Source organism: Anas acuta, chromosome 5 (assembly GCF_963932015.1).
Source record: "Anas acuta chromosome 5, bAnaAcu1.1, whole genome shotgun sequence".
Lineage (NCBI taxonomy): Eukaryota > Metazoa > Chordata > Aves > Anseriformes > Anatidae > Anas > Anas acuta.
This window is the reverse complement of record NC_088983.1, coordinates 59,850,312-59,872,821: the sequence shown is the minus strand read 5'-3', so window position 1 is coordinate 59,872,821 and position 22,510 is coordinate 59,850,312. Positions and strand designations below refer to the sequence as shown.

The window sequence follows — 22,510 nt, the reverse complement described above, 5'->3', positions numbered from 1 at the left end:
CAGATCAAAGGCTGCACCAACACAAACACGAGTTTCACAAGTCAGTCAGCTGCAGGCTGTACTGAAGGCCTGCCCGAGATGCTCTTCAATACTTCTCTTACCATGCTTAAAACTGCCCAGCATCAGTTTGTAGAAGGACTAAGATCAGGACGATTGGAATTGTAGTCTCAATGCTAGCACCAGAGGATGAGGTGACTAGGCAAGACTTAAGCGTTTTGTACAGACGGGAACAAGCCATCCCTCTTACTCAGCTTTCTGTAGTGAACTGAATGCAAATGAGCTCTTTAGTGCTTAATCAGATACAGACTACTTCAAGATCTAAATACAACACTGCACAGCACCTGACAGAGGGTTTCAAGTGGTCCTGGTAAGAAATTCCTCGTGCTTAGCTGCACCATTTTAAGATTAGAAGAACAGTCATCCCTGCAAAGAGGTTGGCATGCAAGCCTTGTTCGGCAAGAAGCAGGGATGCACGAGGCTGGGGCTAGTCACTGGTCAGCCTGAAGCAGCTGCTAGAGGAGTGAAGGTTTCCTGCACTGCTACTTTTGGACTTGTCCACATCTAACTATTTCACATTGAAAGGAGTGTAACCAGCATAAGCTGTTTTCTTTCCATGTGTCTGGCAGAGACAGATTCATCATCAAGAGATGTTTCCTCCTTCCCCTGCCTTAACGGCTCTTCAATTTGTGTGGCCCCTCTATGCTAGTATATTGTTTGTGCTTTCTACAGGAGCCTACTTTAAAGTATGACATGTTTATGTAAGGGGCGTTGATGGCTAACACAGGCTTGGGCTCAGTAGGGCATTTGGGACGGTGTCACAGAGGAATGCTCTCCCCTGATTTATGAGCACCTTCTAGTTACTCAGGTGGAGCAGCAAGACCTGGCGGTAAGCACCACCACACAGATCAGATGTTTTAAGTTCATAGATCAGCCTGAGGCACTGCCAATCACCACAGGGTTGTGGCAGTGCAAGCTCAGCCCTCTATTTTTAAAAATGACAAGCAGCCTGAAGAAAGAGAAGCAGCCCTCCTCCTGAAGCCTTACAGAGCAAGGTCCTGTACCATTCCTAGGAACCCTGTTCTGCAATTTGATGACAGCACACATACAGATTCAGAGATGGAGATGCTTCTGCTCACCTACAAGCTTGACTTATGCCATTCTTTGGCGAGACATTTTCAAGTCATTGTTTCCATGTGTCCTCTCAAACTACTTGAAAAAACCTTCACCTCCTCCCCTTTTACTTACAATAGGCACAAGTGGAAGAGGCATTCCTCTTCCACTGAAGACATTGATACGTTTTCGTCATTTCCTTCACAGTGTGAACAGCTTGCTCGCATCTGAAGTCTGCACCTTTAGGACTCAGGGGCTCAGGTTTGTTTTCTCCTTATGCAGTTACACCATCCTCTGGTATCACCAGCTTCGCACTACAGCTCTGCAGCATTCCTTTCCTCTAGAAGCCCGTAACAAACATGCCTCCCATCAAGTACCAGGGGAGTAAGTTTCATAGAAGAGAAAGAACAGAACTAGGAAAACAACTTCTCCGTTGTATTTCTCATAATAAAGATCCTGGAGTTAATTTAAATGAAACCATTCAGGGTACTATGTACCTCTAGAACAAGGGTACGAGGACTTTGGTCCTAAGAAGTCAGTCTAATTAGGCAAGGCTGCTGCTGCTCTCACTGATTCTGAATTAGTTACCCACCTCTACAGTGAACACACAAGTGATAGCTTATTGTGAAAGCTCTGTGAGTTTTGTCGTCTTGCAGACCCAGGACTACTATCCTCTGTGAGGAATGCCAGGACACCCCCAACAGCAGGGCAATAAGCAGACTCAGAGACAAAAGGCACCCCCAGACAACCCAATGCATCACTCTGCGTTGCAGGTAGGTGTGCTGGTAGTTAGCCCACGGCAGGTGGTTACAGAGGTAGAGCAGCCATTCCACCCAGGTTCCCAGACAAGTACTCTGTGTTTTCACCAATAAGCAATCCACTTCTGTACACATGCCACTGAAGCAACAGGAAGAAATGCCAACCTAGTCAAAATCTAGGAGAAGCTGATTACCTTGCAGGACAGGAGTCACTTGGAGCTAGTGTTGTTTGTTTTTTCTTTTTTTAAATAATAAAAAAAATCTGTTTAGAACATTGTACAGAAAATACAATTCTGCATGTTAGTCTTTTCTTTTGAAGCAATAGGTTCAGGAATAATGATCCTTACTCCTCCTATTAGCGTTCTTTAACTTTTGCCACCTTTTCATGCCAGTACTGTCTGTGACATGATAATTCAAATGACTAAAAAGTTGGAAGTGTACAAAACACAATCTTGATGATTACCACAAAAGAGTCTCCTGGGAACAAGAGAGTACCTGTTAAAACTAAGTTCTATAAAAGTGCAGAAGCGTATCAGGTTGTGGGGGCTGCCTCGCCCTGAAGCACGCTACAGTGGTTATGGTGGGAGGCTGGGCGCTTCTCCAGGTCTTGATTCCCAGATTTGGAATGCTAACTGGAAGTCCCGGTAAACTTGTATGGTAAACTCTACCTGTAGGAGTTAACCTAGTTTGGATGGGTTTCATAGGAGCTTAATAAAATTATCTGAAACAAAAGTAGGGGAATGTTTCGTGTTTGAATGCAGGATCATTCAAGGCGAGTTGCCATTTTGTCCAACCTCGTGCTCAAAGTGGGGCTAGCACTAAAGCTAAAACCAAGAGGAGTTCCCTCCCAAGGTCCACTCTTCCAAGAGCCACAGTCTTTTCAGAGTAGCTGTTTCAAGTCCAGCACTGTCAACCCTTTCATAGCCCAGCACTACCCATATGAAATACCCTCTTCTTTTGAGGTATAAACTGGGAGCAACTTGACAGCGACTTGTTCCTACCAGAGGACTCACAATTTTTCCCTGCCTGTTCTACTCATGTTCACCATGCTTGCCCGGTACAAAGCCAGGCTGTGTAAACCTAGCAGGCAATCCCATTTTGGTTCCAGGCCGTGGGAAAGGAAATAGAAGTTTCCTTTGTTTTCCATCTACTGAAATGCTTTTAGCTCCTTTCAGATTTGTCAAAACAACAGCACACTTAAGGAATAATCTACCGTTGGCGTAAACCTGTGTTTGGTACAGGCTGCTAAATGCCGTTCTCAATTTGATACGCTACACTGACATACTGCACCTTTTTGTATCTCTCTCGTTCCCCTATGGTGGATGTAATTCAAAGGTATTACACAAAGTTGTAGCTAGCCCCAAGCGAGTCAGCTAAACCTACACATCGATGTATAATGAATATGGTGTAGTCAAAGCTAATTAATTGTTCTATATTCATCATCAGTCTGCCATTACAAAGTTCCTTCCTCTTCCTCTCAAGGGCTTTCCTCCACTCCACACTGTTTCTGACTTCTTTCCATTGATGTCCAAAGCTCTGAGGCTTTCTTAAATTAACATAGGATTCTTCCCCAAGCCTACTGACATTATTTCCATGCACATTTTTCTGAAGTTCATTCTGTTTCCTTCCAAAGGTCTTTAGTCCTGAAGATCTGAACTGAACACAAGTCATCGGTGCCTTCTGAAATACGACTGTAGACCTCTGCTGCTGGCTCATCTCCTGCTTTGCTCTCAGAGACCTGTTCTGAAGGCAGAAGCGAGGCGCTGGACCTACCTTCTCGCACTATCTCCTTTCCTCCTGTTTCAGTGGAGCGACGACCAGGTAGGGAGTAGACCTGAGCCCTCCTCACGCGCCCACCTTTCTGAGCAGCAGCCAGGGCACACCCGCAGAGCTGCACCACACCAGCTGGCACTGCCTGTCTCCCCGCAGCAGGGCATTAATAACCATTGACAAAATGCTATACGCTTCCAACGTGATGTCAGCTGGTATTAACCTCTGTCGGTTATCAGCACTGGCGAATGACTTTTTCTCTATTTTTTCTTTAAAACTTACCTTTGAAATATTCCATCTTAAAGCACCGGCTACTTAGAATACCTCTTATTTTCCTATTTTGAAAATGAACTGTCAATAATCAGTACTGACTACGTTGGACAACAGCTGAATTTAAGTTTCTTTTTGTTTGTTGGAGCTTTAAAAAAAAACACAAATCAATCCAACCTCTACATACCCTACCTTTTGCGGTATATGAGCCTATGCAAACATCTTTTAGAAGGTGCTGAGGATTTTCCACCTATGAGAGAAAACAGCTTAGAGAATTTGAGGGATTTTCTGGAACTTACAGTTTATGAGCAAATTGCTCTAAACTGGTGTATTACAGCAAATCCATTACTGCTTTTAGGAATATGAAATTAAAATATCTTTTCTCACTTCAGACTAGCAACCAAAACACAAGGAATTCTTTTTAAATGGTATAACACTAAAGCCTTTTTTACAGTCTTAAAGTATTTAGGTATGCATTGCTTCCTTGCTAAAAAAACAAAACAAAACAACAAACATCAAAAAAAAAAAACAACAACAATACTATAAACAGATAAGATAAAAGACTGCAGGGAGAGAGAGCATCGTTTATTACAGTAACGAAGACTACTGGAAAAAAATACAGATTTCCACATATAAATACAGGTTTCCACATATAAAACCACATCTATATCCTCAGTCCACTAATAAGAACATTCCTGTTGAATTTCACTGTGATGACTCAGGGTCTTCATGCTCTCAGAGAACTTGAAGGATGGCTGGATTTTCAAAGCTGTTCCTTTCTTTTTTGTATTTACAGAACAAGAAGGTCATATTTTCATTGTTCACATACGTAGTTATTCACTGGTAAGTTCAAGATGGGTACAGGATCAGAGACATACCTAATCCAAGTTCAGGTCAAGTGCAGTTACATCCTCTTACCTCCTACAGTGCTTCAGGATGTCATCTTTATCACAGTAAAATCTTTAGTTCTAGAAAATAGCATGAGGGCAACAGAAAAACATTTGGCATGGCAAACTAGTCCTGCCCATCTCTGGGTCTATGCTCCTGCCAGTAGCTACCAGATTTAGTAACTGCAGGGAGTGGAAGCTTCAGATCAGATGGAACGCAAATACCCTGCGCTCCCAACCACAGTATGCAACGCAGTCGTTTCTCCCACTTGGGTTTAATGTGTTTTTCTTAAAAAGAAATAAATAAAAGCCTTACCATTTCCCCCCAGAACAAAAGAGGTTAATGTGATATAGACCTTCACCTGAAAATTGAAAGAGAATGTAAGAGCATTTGCCACCTTGGGCTCCTGTGTGTCGAGCAGCTGGTGCCAGTGGAATGCAAGCAAGGATGCTGCCAACAAACACAAAGTCCTCTGCACCAGCTCTGTGCTAACTCCCACCACAAGGAGCATTTGCAGGGTGAGCTGAGAGCACAGCACAGGCACTGCCGTCACGTGGGAGCAGACGACAGGAGGAAACGGATGCAACGTTTGCAATGCTTCAGCCCTGCTGTGGATCTCCTGAGAAAGGATACACACTTTTTTTTTTCTGGTTAAATCAGCTTTTACAGACATTCTCCGCCAGGCAGTGAACCAGGCAGCAGCACCTCAGTGGGAGAGGCAAATCCCACAGTTTCTGCATCCCTGTGGAAATAGCAGAAGACTGATTAATTTAACACCGTGCCCCTTCTGAGAAAAAAAGCAGTAAGACAGCAAGGGGCAAAATTCATATGAATGTACCAGCACCTCCTTCCTTCTTTGGCAGAGAACAGGAGGAGCAGACTCTACATGTCCACCCTCTCCCCAAATCACAGCAGTCAGTCAAAGCAGGCGGGGAGAAGGGGCTTTCTGCAAAGCCTGTGCCTTTGAGGCAGCAGAAGGGCAAAGCTCAGTTTTACGACTGTTGGCCCCAACACAATTTACCATTTACCAACTAATCCTCCTCCATTCGAGAGCACAAGGCCTGCTAAAGCTCTCATGTCCACTTCTCTGATTCTTCATTGTCCACACTGACAGAGAGAAGCCCAAGAGCTAATCGGTGTGTAATTCAATCGCTGTCCAGGCTGTGTCACAGCACAATGCTCTGCTTGTCGTGCCACGGGCTAAGGCAGCCAGCTACTGTTATGCACCACAGCAGGTGTGAAGAATGTCACTCGCTCTGACTGTATGTTACCACTCTGTCAAGGTCCACTTCTGATGCTACTGCTTTCACTCTCCACTTAATGATTGTTTTTCTTAATGACAGCAAGCTAATTGTTGGCTGTATGCTAAAAGGGCACTCATGGTATTTTTGATCTTGAATTTGGAATTCCTAAACAGCGTAACGTGGGCTTCACACAAAGTACAACCCTCTGTTGTCCAGATCCCCAAAACATGGAGGGCTACTGAAAATCTCTACTTCCTTAGTCTTAATCCAGCAATTAATATGTTATGACTTACAGCATCCAAAGTGCTTCACTTTGCTGTGCCTCACACTGGACAGTGCCACGCACCGTTTGGTAATAGCTTAAATCTGCAAAGCTCCTTCATACCTAATTGCATTTAAATCAGTGACAGAGGCGCTTCAAAAAACCCTATCCACGTGTAGGTGGATAAAAATCTCCAGAAAACAAGATTAAACATGCCGCCATACTTAAATACAGATCTTGGGCCACTTTGAGAATGGCATTTGGTGCGCTTCCAGGTTTTGTTTTATCTTAATTTCCGACACCAAAAGGACTAGGAAGTTGCACCTCCATTTTTCTCTATTCACACCACAGTGCCAGGAAACTGAAGAAGAGGGGTACAGAGGAATAAGGCAGGGCAACATCAACCACTTCACCCGAGTGAAGCAGTACAGGTGTGCACAGCACCCAGCCGTGCTACTGGGCAGATCAGGAGCCAGTGGGGAACCGCTGCTGATAAGGCTGCAGCAGCAAGAGTGAACTGGAATTTACTGAAACTGCTAAAAACAAAGGGACACTAAGACAGAGAATGCCTTCCTTCACACAGACACACGTCAATTCCTTAATTTTAACATGGAAACAATACAAATAGGAGCGATACATGATGGAAGAACTGCACTGGGACAGGAATTGTTCAGGCCTGTTACAGGAGGAATAGCTTTTAGTCCAACAGAACGACTGAAATCAGCTGGATACCCTAACCAATCTGAGAGGCAAGTAAGCCAAAATGGAAATAATTTCCCTGCCGCCACACAGATGATCTTAAGTCAGTACCTTTGGCTATCCGGAGTTTTTCTAATTCTGTATGAACATTATGTCTAGCAAACTTACCTAATCTTGAAAAGGGATAAAATACTACGTCACTCTGTCAAATCCTGCAAGGGGATGAAGACCATTCAGCCTCTCATCATCAGCTGCAGAGAAGAGCATAGTATTCATTACTCACAATACGAGCTGGCCATCTGCACTCAGGATGTTAACAAGTCTTGCTCAGTGCTGAAGCCAAGCTGCTCATTTCACCCATACTTGTCTCCTGCCATCACTGACGGCTGATTTCCAAACATGGGCAGACTACAGTTTACATGGCAGGGGCCACGAAACATTCCTGCATCCTGAATCAGGATTTAGCAACGCCCTGTGCCAAGCCTTAGAAGCATGTACAGCATTTACAACCGAGTACCTGCGGAAATCCCATTTCCTGAGAAGGAGAGGCCTCCAATATTCTTGTTTTTCTCCTGGGCTTATGTGGCGTAATGGCCACATGGTAAGCAGGGCTCTTTTAGGACCAGTAACTGCTACTTCTGCATTGATGACATAACTTCATTCTCTCTTACTGAGGGCCTAACTTCATCCGTCATACTGAGGGCACGACTTCATTCTCCTTGTTGCCTCCCCATATTGAGGACAGGCCCCCTTCTTATACCATTCACCCCACAGCAGTCCTTTTCCACTCACTATTCATTGGTCAAACAACTTCACCCAGCAACTTCCATGCCTTAATGGCTGGAGAACAAGCAACCCGAGACAGCAAGGCCTCTCCTGAATTACCCTTCTTTGTTCCCTCACGTTGTCTCCTCACCCTCCATTGACCTGGCACCATTTCCTCCACTCCTGCAGCTGCTTCTTAACCCCAGTTTCTCTGATTTTGTCTTCTTCCCTGGCTGCTGATTTTGGCAGTGTGTGTGTGATGCCCCAGCTGTCACACCTAGAGAACTATCATCCTGCACGCTGCTCTGTGCCTAATCTCACCTCTGCCAGGCAGCTCACTGGAGCTTTAAACCAGCAGCTATGAACACCAAACAACTATGAAATGCTACCAGCCCTCCAAATTTCTCACAGGTGGCCGTGTACCTGACAAGACAGGTTCAGGAGCACGGAGATCAAATGTTTGTCACGGCCCTGCTGGTATTCAGAGGTCCCTCAGCCTCATTTTGGGAACCAACACCCATCCCTGGGCTATGCAGGCTCAGAACGCCAGCCCCTGTGTCCCAGTTCCACCATGACATGCTACGACAATTTTCTTCTGCTAAATGCTGAGTGTAAAAATCCCATCTCTGCAGCACACTCCCTTTTCCTTCCCTCCTGCTGATCAGCTCTTCCTCCGGGTAGCTCAGAGCCTACCCCCTCCTGTTGGCCATGGCAGTGTACGTTCAGACAGCTGCTAGGGCTGGATGAAGCACCTGCTCTGGGCAACAGCAGCTGGAGTTCATTTTGGGTCCAAAGGGCCGAGGCCAAGCGGGCTGACCGCATGTGCACTAATCCGGTATCATCACCAACTCCACCAACAACAGGTGCCTCTTTGAAGAGGGAGGGAAAAACTATTTGGGGAGGAATCAGAGCTTTATAAAGGATATTATGGGCCAGGTCCTCAGCTGGTACATGCTCAGTTAAAGCATGTATTCTCTTGAAGTTATATGAGTAATGCTCATATATGCCAGTAAAAGATTTGGCCCACTCTCAGTGCTGCTTCTGTTCCCTTTTCGGTTTTCCCCAGGATTTCACCTCCTCTCTTTGCTCTGCACTGACCTTCCTTTAAAAAGGAAAATAAACCTTCCTGCCCCTTGCTTCACAACAAAGAGATGAAAGTCATAAGCTACGCAGGGCAAACTTCAACACCCTTCTCTACACATGTAACATGGCCTTACCACTGCCTTACCAGATGTATCCCTCAGTCCTGCTTGGGTCCCAGAGTCCAGATCATGAGCATGCTTTAACAGGAACAAGGATGATCCTGTCCTGAAACACACCAAACCAAACCCAGTTAGATTCCCTTAAGAGAAATCTGTCAGCCCAGGCATCATAAGAATTGACACGTTCTTGCTCTGGCCAGTGGTCCTCATAGCCCAGTGCATTATCCATCTGTGGCCGCTACAAAATAGTCTGGGAAGAGTGCAAGAAACCCTTCCAGAAGCAGCTCCTGGCTCAGTTGGCTTCAAGCAAAATTTTCTTCTCATATTATTTTGCCAGAAGGGCACAGAGCTTTTCCTAAACCCCCGAATCCTCTCTGCGGCTTGCTGTCACCAGGCACATTTCACGCAGACCAGCTGCACAGGATTTATTCGACCAGTTTTGGAGTATCAAAGCTAACTTTTTTGCCTTTGCCTCAGGCAGATGCTCAGTATGCAGGATTTCAACCAGAGAACAAGCAGTTCTGCAAAATTTGCAAATGCTCGGGGAAGCGATTTCTGAATTATAAAAATGACAGTAACTGGAGCTGTGGTCTAATAATCAAAAAGAAAAGGCTTCACTGAACCACTCTGGGTAATGCCACGGTGTCCTAAAGGCCAGAATAAGCACCTTCCCAGGACTGTCAGCTAATGTTGCTGGCTGCCTTCAGTGCCACGATTCCAGCAAAACCAGGCAAATGCCCAAATCTAGAGATCCTCTGCACACAGACAATGAAATCAGAAGTGATTTGTCTGATCCTTGCGAGCTGGCACAGGAGAGTTTGCCTGGGACACACTGCCACAAACAGCCTACAGCCTAACACCTGCCCTCGTAACAACTTTATAATGGATATAAAGCCATTAAATTTAGGTGGAAAATGATCAGAAAGGGAAACCCCATGGAACCACAACACCTAGGTGATAAAGGATAATATACAGATGGCTTACAAAAGGTGCTTTGAGCAGAAAGCAGTAATAAAGGGTCATTCTGTGACTGCAACTAGAAGAGGAATTACTTCACAGGAATTTACCCTAGTCTTTAAGGTCTGTGCTGCTTGAGTGAAATTAACCACTTCTGGTTTGCCCGATTTACCCCCATTAGAAGTGTATTAATACAAAATTTTAAACATTTACCTGATGAATGTTCACATTAAATTAAAAAAAAAAAAAAAAGACTGATTTTTTTTTTTTTTTGGCTCAGCTTCATTTATACATTGAGAGGGATCTTTTTCAAACAAAGACTGTGAAAACGGCTCACTCATTTTTTTGACGAATGCAAAAGCTAAAACATTTGGAATAATCTCTCCTTCACCTGCAAACATCTTCCAAACCTCTCACTACATCCATGGCTTCAATTTCTTCTCTCTCTCAAGCCAAGTAGCAAATGTCATCAGCCAAACCATTTAAGCCCCTGGTTTATCTGTACTTCAGAAGCAGGAGCTCTTGGTATTAGCAAGGACACTAAGAACAGTGATTATCAGCGAAATACAGTAGCAGGACAATAAAAGGCTTTGGACCTTCATCAGACGATGTAGTTTACTACAGGCAAATATTACTAGAGCCCAAATACTCTCAGTATGGACAGAGTGCATCTGCTCATCCTCAGCTCAAAGAGATCTGATGTTCTTTCAAGGGCCGCTGAGTGTGGAGCACACCTACCCAAGTTTACACTGCCTGGAAGGCGTGACCTGCAACCACTGATTTCACATGGCACAAGCTGTACCTAAAAGGGGGCACTGCCTTTTCCAACATGTCAAGTCTCATTTTCTCGTTTGTCCAAAAATTAAGTACAGATTCTTGTCCACAGATGTGGAAAAAAAGTAAAAGTAGAACAGGAAGGCACAGGATACAAATTATGAAAGACTTTAGGTAGTTTGGGATTGCACAACTCCCTTATGTAACGCACTGCCTGGGGCACACCACGTGTTTTCAGAAATTCCTCAGAATCCCCTTAAATTTGTTCCAGTGCTGAGACCCAGCGGATTCAACCTGCAGTCAGTGCCTGGCCATACGGTGTGCCACGGACAGATCACATCAATGAGCCTTATGTTTGCTGGCCTGTGCTTTTTTCAGTATAATTTGAAAGAACAATTGCAAAAACAAACCCTGCTGATTTCATCTTATGTGCAGCCTCTCCAAGAAACGAGATGGGTAATATCAGCCGGTACCAATGGACAGTAATAGCCCACTTAGAGTTTATTGGTGAGAGAAGCAATAGAGATTGAAGGGCCAAGCCCTGTGCTGCTCCATCTGCATCTCATCATTTTAGGCCTCTTACATCTTTTAGGCCTGGCTGGAAGCACCCACTCACCCCACAACACAACATACCTGCTGTGGGCACGGAGCTGCCCCTGGGGGCCACATGAAGCAGGGCAGGAGCAAAGGGCGAGGACGAGTTGGCCCGGGCTATGCTTTAGACACAGCATAGATGTGCTAATGGGCGGTGGGCATATTCTGTCTGGAGTAAAGGACGGATTTCAATCGGTAAAGTTTCAAAGATTTGTCTCCTTAACACAGGAGTTGGTATAATTCAACATTTAGAAAGTTCTTTAAGAAAGAACCTCATTGCAAAAAGAAGAAAATGTACTTCGAAAATGACTTCCTAAATCAGAATTAAAATATTTTGTGTACGGGATTTCACTGTGGTACCTTGTTTTAGGAAATTAAATACATACATACATGTGTGTATATACACATATATACACTGTCTGTATACACATATATACTCCTGTCTGCTCTGTTTGATATTAGCAAGAACAAGACACTCACTTTGGTAGAACTAGGCTCTAAGTTCAGCTTCTGAAATGCCCTTCTCTCACATAGCTACAGCATGCTGATTTCACAGCACTAAAACAAAGTGGACCTTCCTGAACTCTTTACATTTGCTCGGTGACACAGAGACAAAAAAAAATCTATGCCAGAACGTTCCCCTCGCAGCTTGGTCACAGTGCTGCTGTCACCACGGGGCCATCTCCTGTTTTGCTGAGGACTGCTTTTACTGTCAGGCCATTTTAAAAGAAGTTGTTTTTCTATGCTCGCTTAAGTAGTAACCTCCCAAATTTCAGGCTGCTTTTTTAACTCTATGAGTCATACGGTACAAAAAGGCACAGAAACAACTCAGAAGTCTTGCTGGCTTTTCTTCCATGGAAAAAGGGAAATGAAACAGAGCGGGATCAGAGAAAACAGTGAAATGAAGCACCTGTTGAGAACAGCAAAGCATATGGATAAAGGGGCAAAATGTCTTCAAGTCCAACACAAGTGATTGTGAATTCACGGGTGCTTGTATGAATCCTTCTCCATTTCCTGCCAGAGAGCTTAGGTTTCACTTAATTACGAAATAAAATCACGAACGAAGACGGCTAATTTACAGGAATACACATCATACATTTGTTTACTGCTTTCTTCTAATTTAGCCCTCAACTTTCATCATAGCTATTGATGGCCGCTGAATCATCATGTTAAGAAAAAAGTTTGGCAGCGTTAGATATAGTATGAAAAATCTGCCACAGCTAGGAAGAAGCTAACAGATGGTGGCTGGACAGAAGCAACACAGCCACAATTCTTGCTACCTGTGGTTAAAGGACAGAAAACGCAAACTCCAGAATACAAACTGCAGCTTTCAAGGACAGACAATCAAGGCAGAAAATGGCCAGATTCAATTAAATGTTTGCTAGTAGTCTTAACAGAAAAGCTATCTTCAGATGACTGCTGAAGCCCTATGACAGTAACTCTGTCCTCTTTGTGACTCTCTGCCAAAGAACTAAAAGGGGGGCATGTTGTAAGAGAGCTTCTTTTCTGTATACCACGCTGTGGCTGCTCAGCTTCCCACTCTGGCATACTGCTTTTCAACACTCTTTCAAATGTGTTGTACCAAAATCATCCCAAATCACAAATGTAAATCAAGGCACGTGCCTGACATTACGCATGTAGATAATCCTGGATTATGGGAATGAGGAGGGCCAATCCCCTCACCAATGCTATTTACAAAGCCCTTGCTTGCAGTGGCTTGCACTGAACTACCTCCTCATGCTTTCCCTCAGTGTCCAACCTCTGTCACCCCACGAAGGGCTGTTTGTTCAGGCAATCTGTAAAGCACCTTTGTACTTCAGGATATAGCAGGAGTAAAGAACTAACCCAGATTCACTTGTATAGAAGTCATCCACATACATTGTTACCCCAAGTGGGTAGTAGCTTTTCTAAAGCATATGGTTTCAGAAAGAAACCTACTACTTTCTCCTCAGTTTAGGGTAGATGAAAACCAGCTCAACTATCTTACAAGCCCCCTACCTGATACCAGGCACTGTGTTTACTCCATGCCATGCTGAGATGTTGTTACTACCTAGGAAACTGAACAAAGCACTCATCCTCCTAGGATACAGCATTATTTAAAAATCAAAATTGAGATCACAAGGTTTTGGAACAGATGGTAATTTCCTCAGTCCAGGTATGACCAGCATGTGAGACCACCTCATCCTGCGTAGCAAGAATCCCTAGATTAATTTGTAATGAAAATTTTCCGTAACAAATTTAACTGCAGTACCAATTACATGTATTTCTTTTAATTCTGTGAGGCGCAAAGCAAAATAAATTCAGTGATGTTCTCATAAAACAAGCAGTTACTGAATGGGTGGAGATCAAGGAGACTATGAGATAGTTTTCAGACTGGGCCTATGCTTCATATGTAGACTTAAGAAACGTCTTTGCATCTTAGTTCTCTATCATTGGCGTGGGATAACATAAAATACTGACTTCCAAAAGTCAGCATATGATCGCAAGTCCACTAATACAGACATGAGCATGCATGCACTAGTATGCTCAGAAATTACCACTATGAACACACAGGCCCCTCTAAGAAAACATACTATGAGCTTTTCATGGACACAAGCTAACTTGCTTTCTATTTTGTTTTCACACTTGAAATTCTTTGGATTGCCCACAGAAGGGAGGTCACTGGATATTGTTTTATATTAGGAAGGCAATACTGCATGCTCACAGAGACACCACACACTTGCCCTTTTTATTTTTCTTAGGCCTTCAAAGAATTATGCTGGAATTGTAAAACACACGCCACTGCTTCACTGGCTAAAACAACGGCAGCTGGCATGCAGGGAGCTGAAAAGTATGAAGTCTGACGTGCATCATCCCAGCAGAAGTCCCTAGTGCCACAACTAAAAGCGGGACCCTTATTGCCTGCAGAACTAGGTCACACAGCGTTGAACTGCCCTGTGAATATAGCGTAACTTGTGAATTCAGGTACTTACTTCTGGGTTGAAATACTAAGGGCAAGCTGCACTCACATGCAGTTTAACCGTAATTTTTTTTATTATTATTATTATTTATTTACTTTTAACGGCAACTTTACATAGTTTTACTGGAACTTCTGATTTCACTTGGCTATGGTGTGAAGAATCAGAAGTACAAATGATGGGAAATCACGTCAAACAAAGAGGGTTGAACAGCATAAAAGACAGAGGCGCTGAACTGGAAGCACACAGGTTTCTGATGAGCAGCTCTCCTGCCAGCCCCGGACTGCTGTCTGCTGCGTGCTCCGATGACAATTTGGGCACGCAATGGGCTGATGGCACTGCCCCTGCAGTCCTTGCGAATGGCTCTCTGGGGCTGCTCCTGTTCGAAAAATATTCCACCGAGCAGCATGCTTGCTCAGCAGAAAGTCACTGAGCAGAAAAATATCGGATTTGGAGGGCGTACAGAGATTAAGGGCACTGGGGCCACGCTTCACACGCAGCCTCCAGCAGCGTTTCCGCTGCGACGGCTTTTCCCCGCTCAAAGCACAAGCTCCAGCAGCGACACGCAGCACAAAACCCACACAAGGAAGTGGCTGAAAACGCCAGACGCCTGCATTTTCCAGCTCCTCAACACACTCCATGCCTGGGACTGGGACACCTAACACCGCTTTGGCTCAACCACTCGCGGACCTAACGCTGACCAGGGGCTGAGGGGACGGGCACCGGGGCGGGGCGGGCACGAAATGGCGGCGGCCGCTCCCTCCTGCCCCGCCGGGCAAGGTGCGCCGCAGGTGCCCGGCCCTATATGAGGCGGAGCGGGCAGCCCGGCCCCGCTGCCCCATGGCGGCGCCCGCCATGGCCGAGCCGCGCTCCAAGCGGCCCCGGGTGTCGCTGCCCGCCTGCCCCGCGCACCGCCCGCTGCCCGCCGGCCGCCTGAGGCAGAGCTTCCCGGTGGCCGTGGAGGAAGGGCTGTGCGGGGTCACCGGAGCCCTGCTGGAGCTCGCCTACAGCCTGCAGGCGCTGGTGAGGAGGAGGAGGAGGGCAGGAGGGGGGTCGGGAGAGCTTCGAGGCGGGGGAGCCTCCTCTGTGAGGAGAGGGAGCAGGGGTGCTGGCGGTGCCGGGGCTGTTTCTTCTCCCCCAAAATTTTGCAAGCGTGGTGAATCTGAAAGCGTAGGTTGTGAGGTGGCTGCTCGTCAGCCTCCGTGCTCGCTCTGCAGGCTTTAAAAAAGATAGCTCTGCTATCACCTAACCTGCGTGTGACTGGCCACGCATCAAATACTAAGGCTTCAAGTGTTTTAATGAAGCCATTACGATAAAAAAGAGATCATCAATGCCCTCCCTTCAGATGCCAGGCATCTGCGGAGAAGCACCACGTTCCGTATATCCCCCAGATCTTTGATGAAGCCGAGTCTTAAACCAACAAAAATTAAGTATACAGCAAAACAACAACTAGTTAAGCACATGGATTAAAGTAATGCTAGTGATTGAGAGCTGGAAGAAGCCTAACTAGAAACAGACCGTAGATAAACCTAAAAATATGAGCAGTTTAAAAACATTTAATGATTTCCATAAAAGATTTACCTTAACAGTTAAGTAGATGCGGTAACTATGGCTCTTCTTGAAGTCCTGCAGCACCCTCGCACTGAAGAACTTGTTATAAAATGTGGTGTTTCGACTCTTCTGTAAACAGAAACATGAATGAATGAGTGGCTGCAGGAACAGGATTATGCAAGTATTACAGCGATGTTTTAATAAAACATTCCAGTGTGCGCTTGCCCTAGAATGCCTTACTGTGATGCATGTGTATGTGTGTCCCAGGTGTGGGGGTATCCTAGGTGGTAATTAAAATACCAACTTGTGGTATTGTGCATATAAACTTTATGCGCTTTTTGTAAGCAGATAAGCAGAAGGTGAAACACAACTAATTCATTATTATGCAGGGCAACAGATCAAAGCAGGCAAGACAATAGGAAGAAGAAAAACTTAGGAAATGCACACATTTGTCCTTCTCCCCTCATAGGCATTCTACAAGCCAACAGCTTGATATGCAGGACTCCCACACAGACTATGTCCAAGAGGCAAAAGCTGTGTTGCATCTGCATGTTTAGGGAATGAGCAGACCAAGATACTGTAGCTCCCTCAATTCCTTTCTTGCGTATTTCCAGCTGTTGCCTCTGTCTTCAACATCAAAGTGGAGCAGAGCTAGTGTTGAAGTCTCTATAAGCTGGTGGCTTCCCACTGCTACCTCTCTCCAGTGCATTCTGTTTATAGGACAGCAATGTCACAGACAAAGTTCTCCTGACAGAATTGTTGAGGGCTCTAATAATGTAGTCAAATATTGCAGTGATTATTAAAACCATTAATTTCCCATATGGAACAGAACAAGCCTGTGGTGGGTTTACAGTTTTAATACTTCTGAAGTATTCTTGGCAAGAGCTATATACAACACTCAATTATATTATGGTATAGTATTGTACTGTACATGTACAACGTATAGTTCAGTAGTAGTAGTATTTATGTGGGAATAGCATTATCCATAATGAAGGTGATAAATGGATGCAAAGTTATGCTTGTTCTCTTTTTGCATTTGCCTCAACTTTTTCATAGCTTTGAAAGCTTTCTTTTTCACTGGAATGCTGGCCTAAGGAGAGAAATTGTATGTTCCCTGTGGGGACTATGTTTTAGGAAGTAAAACAAACAAAACTTAGCTGAGATCCTCAGAATATTTTCCTAACTGAGAGAGCATTCGTACTTATGGCAATGTATCTAGAATTAAAGGATAGGAGTTCTAATAGAAGTAAAGATTTTTCTGTTGCAGACAGTAAGACTTTATTGCAGAAAAAGTGGATGAAGACCTTCAAAGTGATTGTGCTGGTAGAACAAGTTCTTTTGGAAGCATCTCATGGATTCTGATAGTCACGTTCTGCTGCAGGTAAATCCCATCTCTAGCAAATCCTAACATTGCTTGTTTGTGTTTTTTTTTTTGTTTTGTTTGTTTGCTTAGGGTGAATATTTTGATCAATCACACGTGGCTCTACCGAATGTTTCCAAGTTCTTCTGTCATCAAGCTCTGGAAGAGAGAAAAGCTGCAGAGGCTTTGATGGAGTATCAGCAAGAAAGAGGAGGCCATTACTGTGGTAAAACCATCCAGGTGTGTAGCAAACAAGAAGTTTTCAAGCATTTGCAATGAGCTGTAATTATTCTAACTTCTTGCATTATAGTGTTGGTACTTCAGCTCCCCGTGTTCATCCTGTTAGATTTCCAGATACAGTTTCCCTGTCCTATTAGTGCACATGCTTTTGTTCTTGATTACAGCACCTGGAAGCTGTCAGACATGCAGTCCTAACTCTGTGTGGTTGCTCTTCTATCCAAAAAGAATATAAACAATGGTCCCCTCTTCCTTACACTCAGCTGGAGACTGCTGTTTCCAGTGTGCTGTGATGGATAATGTGAGGCTCCTTAAACTGTTTCAATGCTGAGACAGCCAACTTGTCTGCCTTCACGTTGAAACCACATAGAAGCCTAGAAGGCAGATCTGTTATAGTTCAAGACAGGCTTTGAACTAAGAGATCTGTCTGACTAAGGTTTCACAGATACAAAGGAGTAACTCAAAGTTACCAGTAAGAAAACCGAACAAACAAACAAAAAAAAAAAACCAACAAAATTGTTAAAGGGCTGGATATTCCTCTAACAAGTTTGTATTCTCTTAATAGTTAATGCAGAATACTCCCTTTGGACTACCATGGCATCTGGTAAGCTGTAGGGGAAAAAAAGCCATTGTTGCTTTCTGAATCCCTGTTTCTTAAAAAAGTGTTTGGGTTCTGCCACTTAGGTGTGTTTACAGCCAGCAAGAAATAACAGCTGCTGCAAGCTAGGAGTTGTTGTTGCAAAATCCTAACATGTCATATTTAGAGGGCCAGGTAAATTGCAGGAAAACACGGAACACGGTAAGATGAGCTGTTCATCTGTGTAAATGTAATTCTGTCTTTCCTTCTAGGAACCAAACTATGACTACGCAGTCGGTCTGGTGAAAGCTCTGGAGCTAGCAATGGTACAGTGGAAAACTATGACTCGGTATTTTGAAGAACTTTATGCCATAAGCATTGAAAACGCAGACCCTCATAGCGCAAGCACTATCAAGAAACAATTCATTGGGCCCAAAATCCGGAAGATCAAGCTGATGGGAGATCTTCTGACCAATGCTCGCAGGCTTGATTGTTCCCAGGATGGCAGAAATAGTCTTGGGGATTACTTTATGGACCGGTTGCAGAAGGAGTTCAGAACAGGCATAGAGTTGGAGCCTGGTCAGCAGTGCAGCCCCTGCCCGCCTCTCCAGCAGGGTACAGGAGCTGCAGAGGGTTTGAAGCGACCCCAGAAAGATTTTTTCCAGCACAGGAATAACATAGGGCCAATATATGCAACCATCCACTGCACTGCCACGCTGCCACAGTGCAATAATGATGGGACAGGAGCAAAAGTGAAGCAGGGGAGGGAGGTTGTTTAATGCTGTGGCTGTTGCAGCTGTGCGGCAACTCCTAAAGGCAGACCTGTACAGAGGGTGGCCTGGAAAGGAGAGCCCAGGAGGCATGATGCTGTATCACTCCATTTTTTTTTATACCCTTTTCCTCATCTTTTGAGCCACAGCTCAAAATCCAGCCCATATAATTTTTTTTTTTTGCTTAAATGATAGCTAGGTTGCTAGTTAACCTAGGTTGTCAGCATTAATCATATTTTTATCTATGCTATTCTTCCTGGAAACCCAAAGCTTTTAGGCCTCTTCTGTCTTAAATGACTAATGGGGTTAGTTTGTGCAAATTATTTTTAACAGTATATACAACTCTTATTCAAAGCAAACTTTAGTACAAAGTAATTTCCATTTGAGAGAAAAGCTAAATATTTTTTTATACTATTAGGTATTTTAGTATACTAACATAATGCAACGAACTTGTTAGAAGACAAAACTTGTTTTAAAAAAGTCTTTTATCACAGTAGCAGCTTAAATAAGTAGTCCAATTCATTTATTTACAGCCCAGCTGTTTCTAGTTGTATGCTTCTCCAAGATGAAGGATGCAAACATTTCCTCAACAGTGGGAACATGGCTATGTGCTGTTTTTTACTGCACTCATTTGCCTTTTCTCATCCTCGGAAAGCAGATGAGGTAAATCAGGGGTCCACATCTAATACTCAAGAAGATTTGGACAGTACTTTTGGATACAACTCCTGGTTGCCCTGTGTGCAGCCAGGAGTTGGACTCTGTGATCATCAGCATATTATATCACTGTAAGTTCCTTCCCCTCACCTGCTACAAGAGTGCCTTTCTTTCTCAACATGGGCGGGCTACGGGAAGAGGAACTGGCTAGATCAGCTACATTGCTTTTTTTTTTTTTATATACCACTTTTTTATGCATATGGGTTTTGCTCTGTTGAAAGATTCTTACACTTTTATGTAATAGTGTAAACGGTATACCTATCGTGTTTGAAAAATAAATTCAGTTGAACATTAAAAAATGGCATGTAGCATCTACATCGTATTTCCCATTTGACAACACAGAAATCTCTTCCCCAAGAGATTTTTGCAAACAAACAACACAGTACCAATACTTACCTGCTGTGGAGAAAGTTGCACAGGTGACTTCAAAGATGAAAAGAGTAGACCGCAGAATGACACAACTGCTAGAAGACTGTACTAAGGTGAGAACAGTGCACAATGAAACATGGTCGGAAAACTCTTGACTTTGATGCACAGCTGCAGTTAAGTACCCATTTCTGCAAACCTGCATTAGCCTACTTCATTTCTGGTAGTGTTGAAACACAGGATAGACAATTACAGTGCTGATGCTTTCTCAAACTTTCTGCTAATAATGATTTAGCTTTTCAGGGGGAGGGGTGGTTAGGGAGGAGTCACTGTTAGGAACATGCTGGATTTGTCTGTTGGGGATGCCTGCTCTTGAATACATCAGAAATTTAAAAGATATTTCCATCTGGGCTGGATTCCAACACCCACTCTCATGCTGAGCATACCTTATTCAACAATTAGTTCCACTGACTACAGCTCAACATGAATAAGAGCAATGGAATCCATCCTCTGTATTAAAATATAGCTCACTTAATATGAAGTGAGCAAAACTGCTAGTTGAATTATAAACTAGTGCCAAATAAAAACAAGTAGTACAGCCAATGCTTGACTTCTACAATGGGCTTCTCCTTTAAGGAGTCATTACCTTTCTACAGTGTGGGCACAGATTCCAGCATTTAACATCTTAAACGAGTTTCACCACAACAAAAAGCCAACTTTTCAATGCAGGGCTGCTCCTTTTCCCCTGAAACAGTGCCACGTGTGTTTCTAAAAGATGCTTACCTTCACCTCTGCAGCTGGATGTTACAAGCACATTTTCAGACTTCAGGCCTTTTTCTCTTCCAAAATACCTCCTGGACCCTCTGCCTGAAAAGACAATTCTGTTAATTTTAGGTAAACTCACAATCAGCTATTTTCCCAGTTTATCATCTGAAAAAAGAAAGAAAAAATAAATCAGTAACCGTAGGTAGCTGAAGTTTTTCTTGTCCACATGTTGTTTGTGCTGTGAGGCACATATGCCTATGAATATTACCTCACTAAGTCTGTCAGCAGTACCTGTCAGTTGTGAATAGGATGAGCCTCTCCGTGCTTTGTAGTATGGGATGTACAATCTGCCTCTGCCTTCTCATCTTCATTTCAACCATACCCTGAGAAACAGAGACGAAGGGTAAATGTGGAACAGTTATAGTGACAACAAAGTTTAAAGTAACCATACAGGTTTTCTTCCTTAGCTGATTGTATACACACTCTGTACTTGCAAAGCAATGTCCAAAACCACCCAAACACACAACCTGCACTGCTCAGAATAGCCATCAGTGCCCTATATAACTGCATCTAAATTGGAAGCTCTGGAAGGACCTTATCTTTACTTGAAGTTATGAGTTACAGGGGCTTACAAACAGGTGTTGACAATGGCGTATTTCTAAACACTGCCATAAGCACTGCCTGTGGTTGTAGGGAAAGGGAGCTTGCTGCTGCCTACTCTCAGAGCAAGGAATTAACTTACAGCCTCTATGGAGAACGCCGTCCTTCCTCTTCTCCACTATGGCCACACAAAATTGAGAAGAGCAGCTCAGGATTTTGTGTTTTTGCAAGGACTTCTTTCAGGCATACCGCAGAAGGCAACATCTTCCTGGACAAATGCATCTGTGGGCAAAACACTGGAAAATGAACATGAGTTTTGGTGGTGGCAGCACAAGGTAAGTCTTCAAAGGCAGCTTCACTGGAAGACCACTCCGAGCAGAGCTCACCAGCTGCTCGTGGCTTCTTCCTGACTTTTTCACTTCAGTGAATTCATGCACTTAAGCGTGTTCATGGGCAGTTAAGTTACAGACAGTCTTGCTTGTATCGCTTGTCCAAGTCCAGCCATTTGTTACTACTTTGCCCAAATTATGTGATCTGTGTGCAAGTCCCACAATGCTTTTTTCTGGGGTCTAATATAGCCTAGAAGCACGCTTACAGTGGCAGAATACGCTACAGCATGAGGTAATTATTAGGAAAATTACCTTTTCCACAAATTAAAATAACAATCTGCAAAGAGTTTGTGTGCTTTGAGTAGGTCACACGGCCAGCACCAAGCCTTGATACTCCATTGTACACGCTCAGCGTTAAACTATTTATCATTTTTCTGCTATTGTATGTGTGGCATTACTTTGAATACAAACTATTTTCACTTCTAGCTGTTCAGTAAAGATTAGAAATAAAAATCTGTTCATTTCTCCCGGATCAAAGAACCTCTGTACTAACAGCAGTGTTTCCACAAGCTGGCTGCTCTGCCTCTCCGAACAGCTGGGAGATACACTTGTAAATGAGTAAGGGTGGTCAATAGCTGATCTCCTTGGGACATATCGTTTTTCAGCGCTGGATACAGTGAAAGAACAAACTTGTACAAAGTCCAAAACATCTACCTAAAAGAAAAAAAAAATAAAAAAAATATTTGGGGTAGTGACAGAATGTCCCTAACAGCTCTTATCTTTGCATTTGAAGACAAGTCAGTAGGAATTAGGGTCTGTAGGTTGGGAATGTTTGCAAAAAAACTGAATCACACAACGACAGAAGGGCAGCAGAGGAGCGGAGCGGGCGGCACCTGCGGCTGCCGGGCCGCCCCCCGGCCACCCTGGGGGGGGCTCCGTGCTCCACGGCCCCCTCCCCGCCCCTCTCCGCCCCGTCCCGTCCCGTCCCCCC

The 22,510-nt window shown here is 44.1% G+C and overlaps 1 protein-coding gene and 1 long non-coding RNA gene across 15 annotated transcripts; one reads left to right on the top strand and one right to left on the bottom strand.

The window, feature by feature from the left end:
- Window positions 1-4,472: 4,472 nt before the first annotated feature.
- Window positions 4,473-22,249, bottom strand: LOC137857930 (uncharacterized). 14 transcript variants are annotated; one of them, XR_011097391.1, is made up of 11 exons: window positions 21,832-22,249; window positions 21,333-21,486; window positions 20,882-20,973; window positions 20,609-20,755; window positions 19,856-19,936; window positions 17,079-17,320; window positions 15,832-15,930; window positions 11,333-11,462; window positions 8,995-9,074; window positions 7,170-7,252; window positions 4,473-5,538 (listed from the first exon to the last, which is right to left on the bottom strand). It is a non-coding gene; the product is annotated as an uncharacterized lncRNA (long non-coding RNA). The 14 variants fall into 14 exon arrangements; XR_011097393.1 differs by having other exon boundaries at window positions 21,333-21,472; XR_011097396.1 differs by having other exon boundaries at window positions 22,073-22,249.
- LOC137857929 (ferritin light chain-like) lies at window positions 14,678-19,774 on the top strand. Its single transcript, XM_068685159.1, has 3 exons — window positions 14,678-15,273; window positions 17,255-17,401; window positions 18,248-19,774. Exons 1-3 carry the CDS (start codon window positions 15,091-15,093, stop codon window positions 18,752-18,754), a joined length of 837 nt encoding a protein of 278 aa, XP_068541260.1. The 5' UTR covers window positions 14,678-15,090; the 3' UTR covers window positions 18,755-19,774.
- Window positions 22,250-22,510: the final 261 nt, after the last annotated feature.

Coding starts and splice junctions, on each gene's coding strand:
- LOC137857929 (XM_068685159.1), top strand. CDS start 15,091: ATGGCGGCGCCCGCCATGGCCGAGCCGCGCTCCAAGCGGCCCCGGGTG. Junction 15,274..17,254: donor CCTACAGCCTGCAGGCGCTG/GTGAGGAGGAGG, acceptor TTGTTTGCTTAG/GGTGAATATTTTGATCAATC. Junction 17,402..18,247: donor ACTGTGGTAAAACCATCCAG/GTGTGTAGCAAA, acceptor CTTTCCTTCTAG/GAACCAAACTATGACTACGC.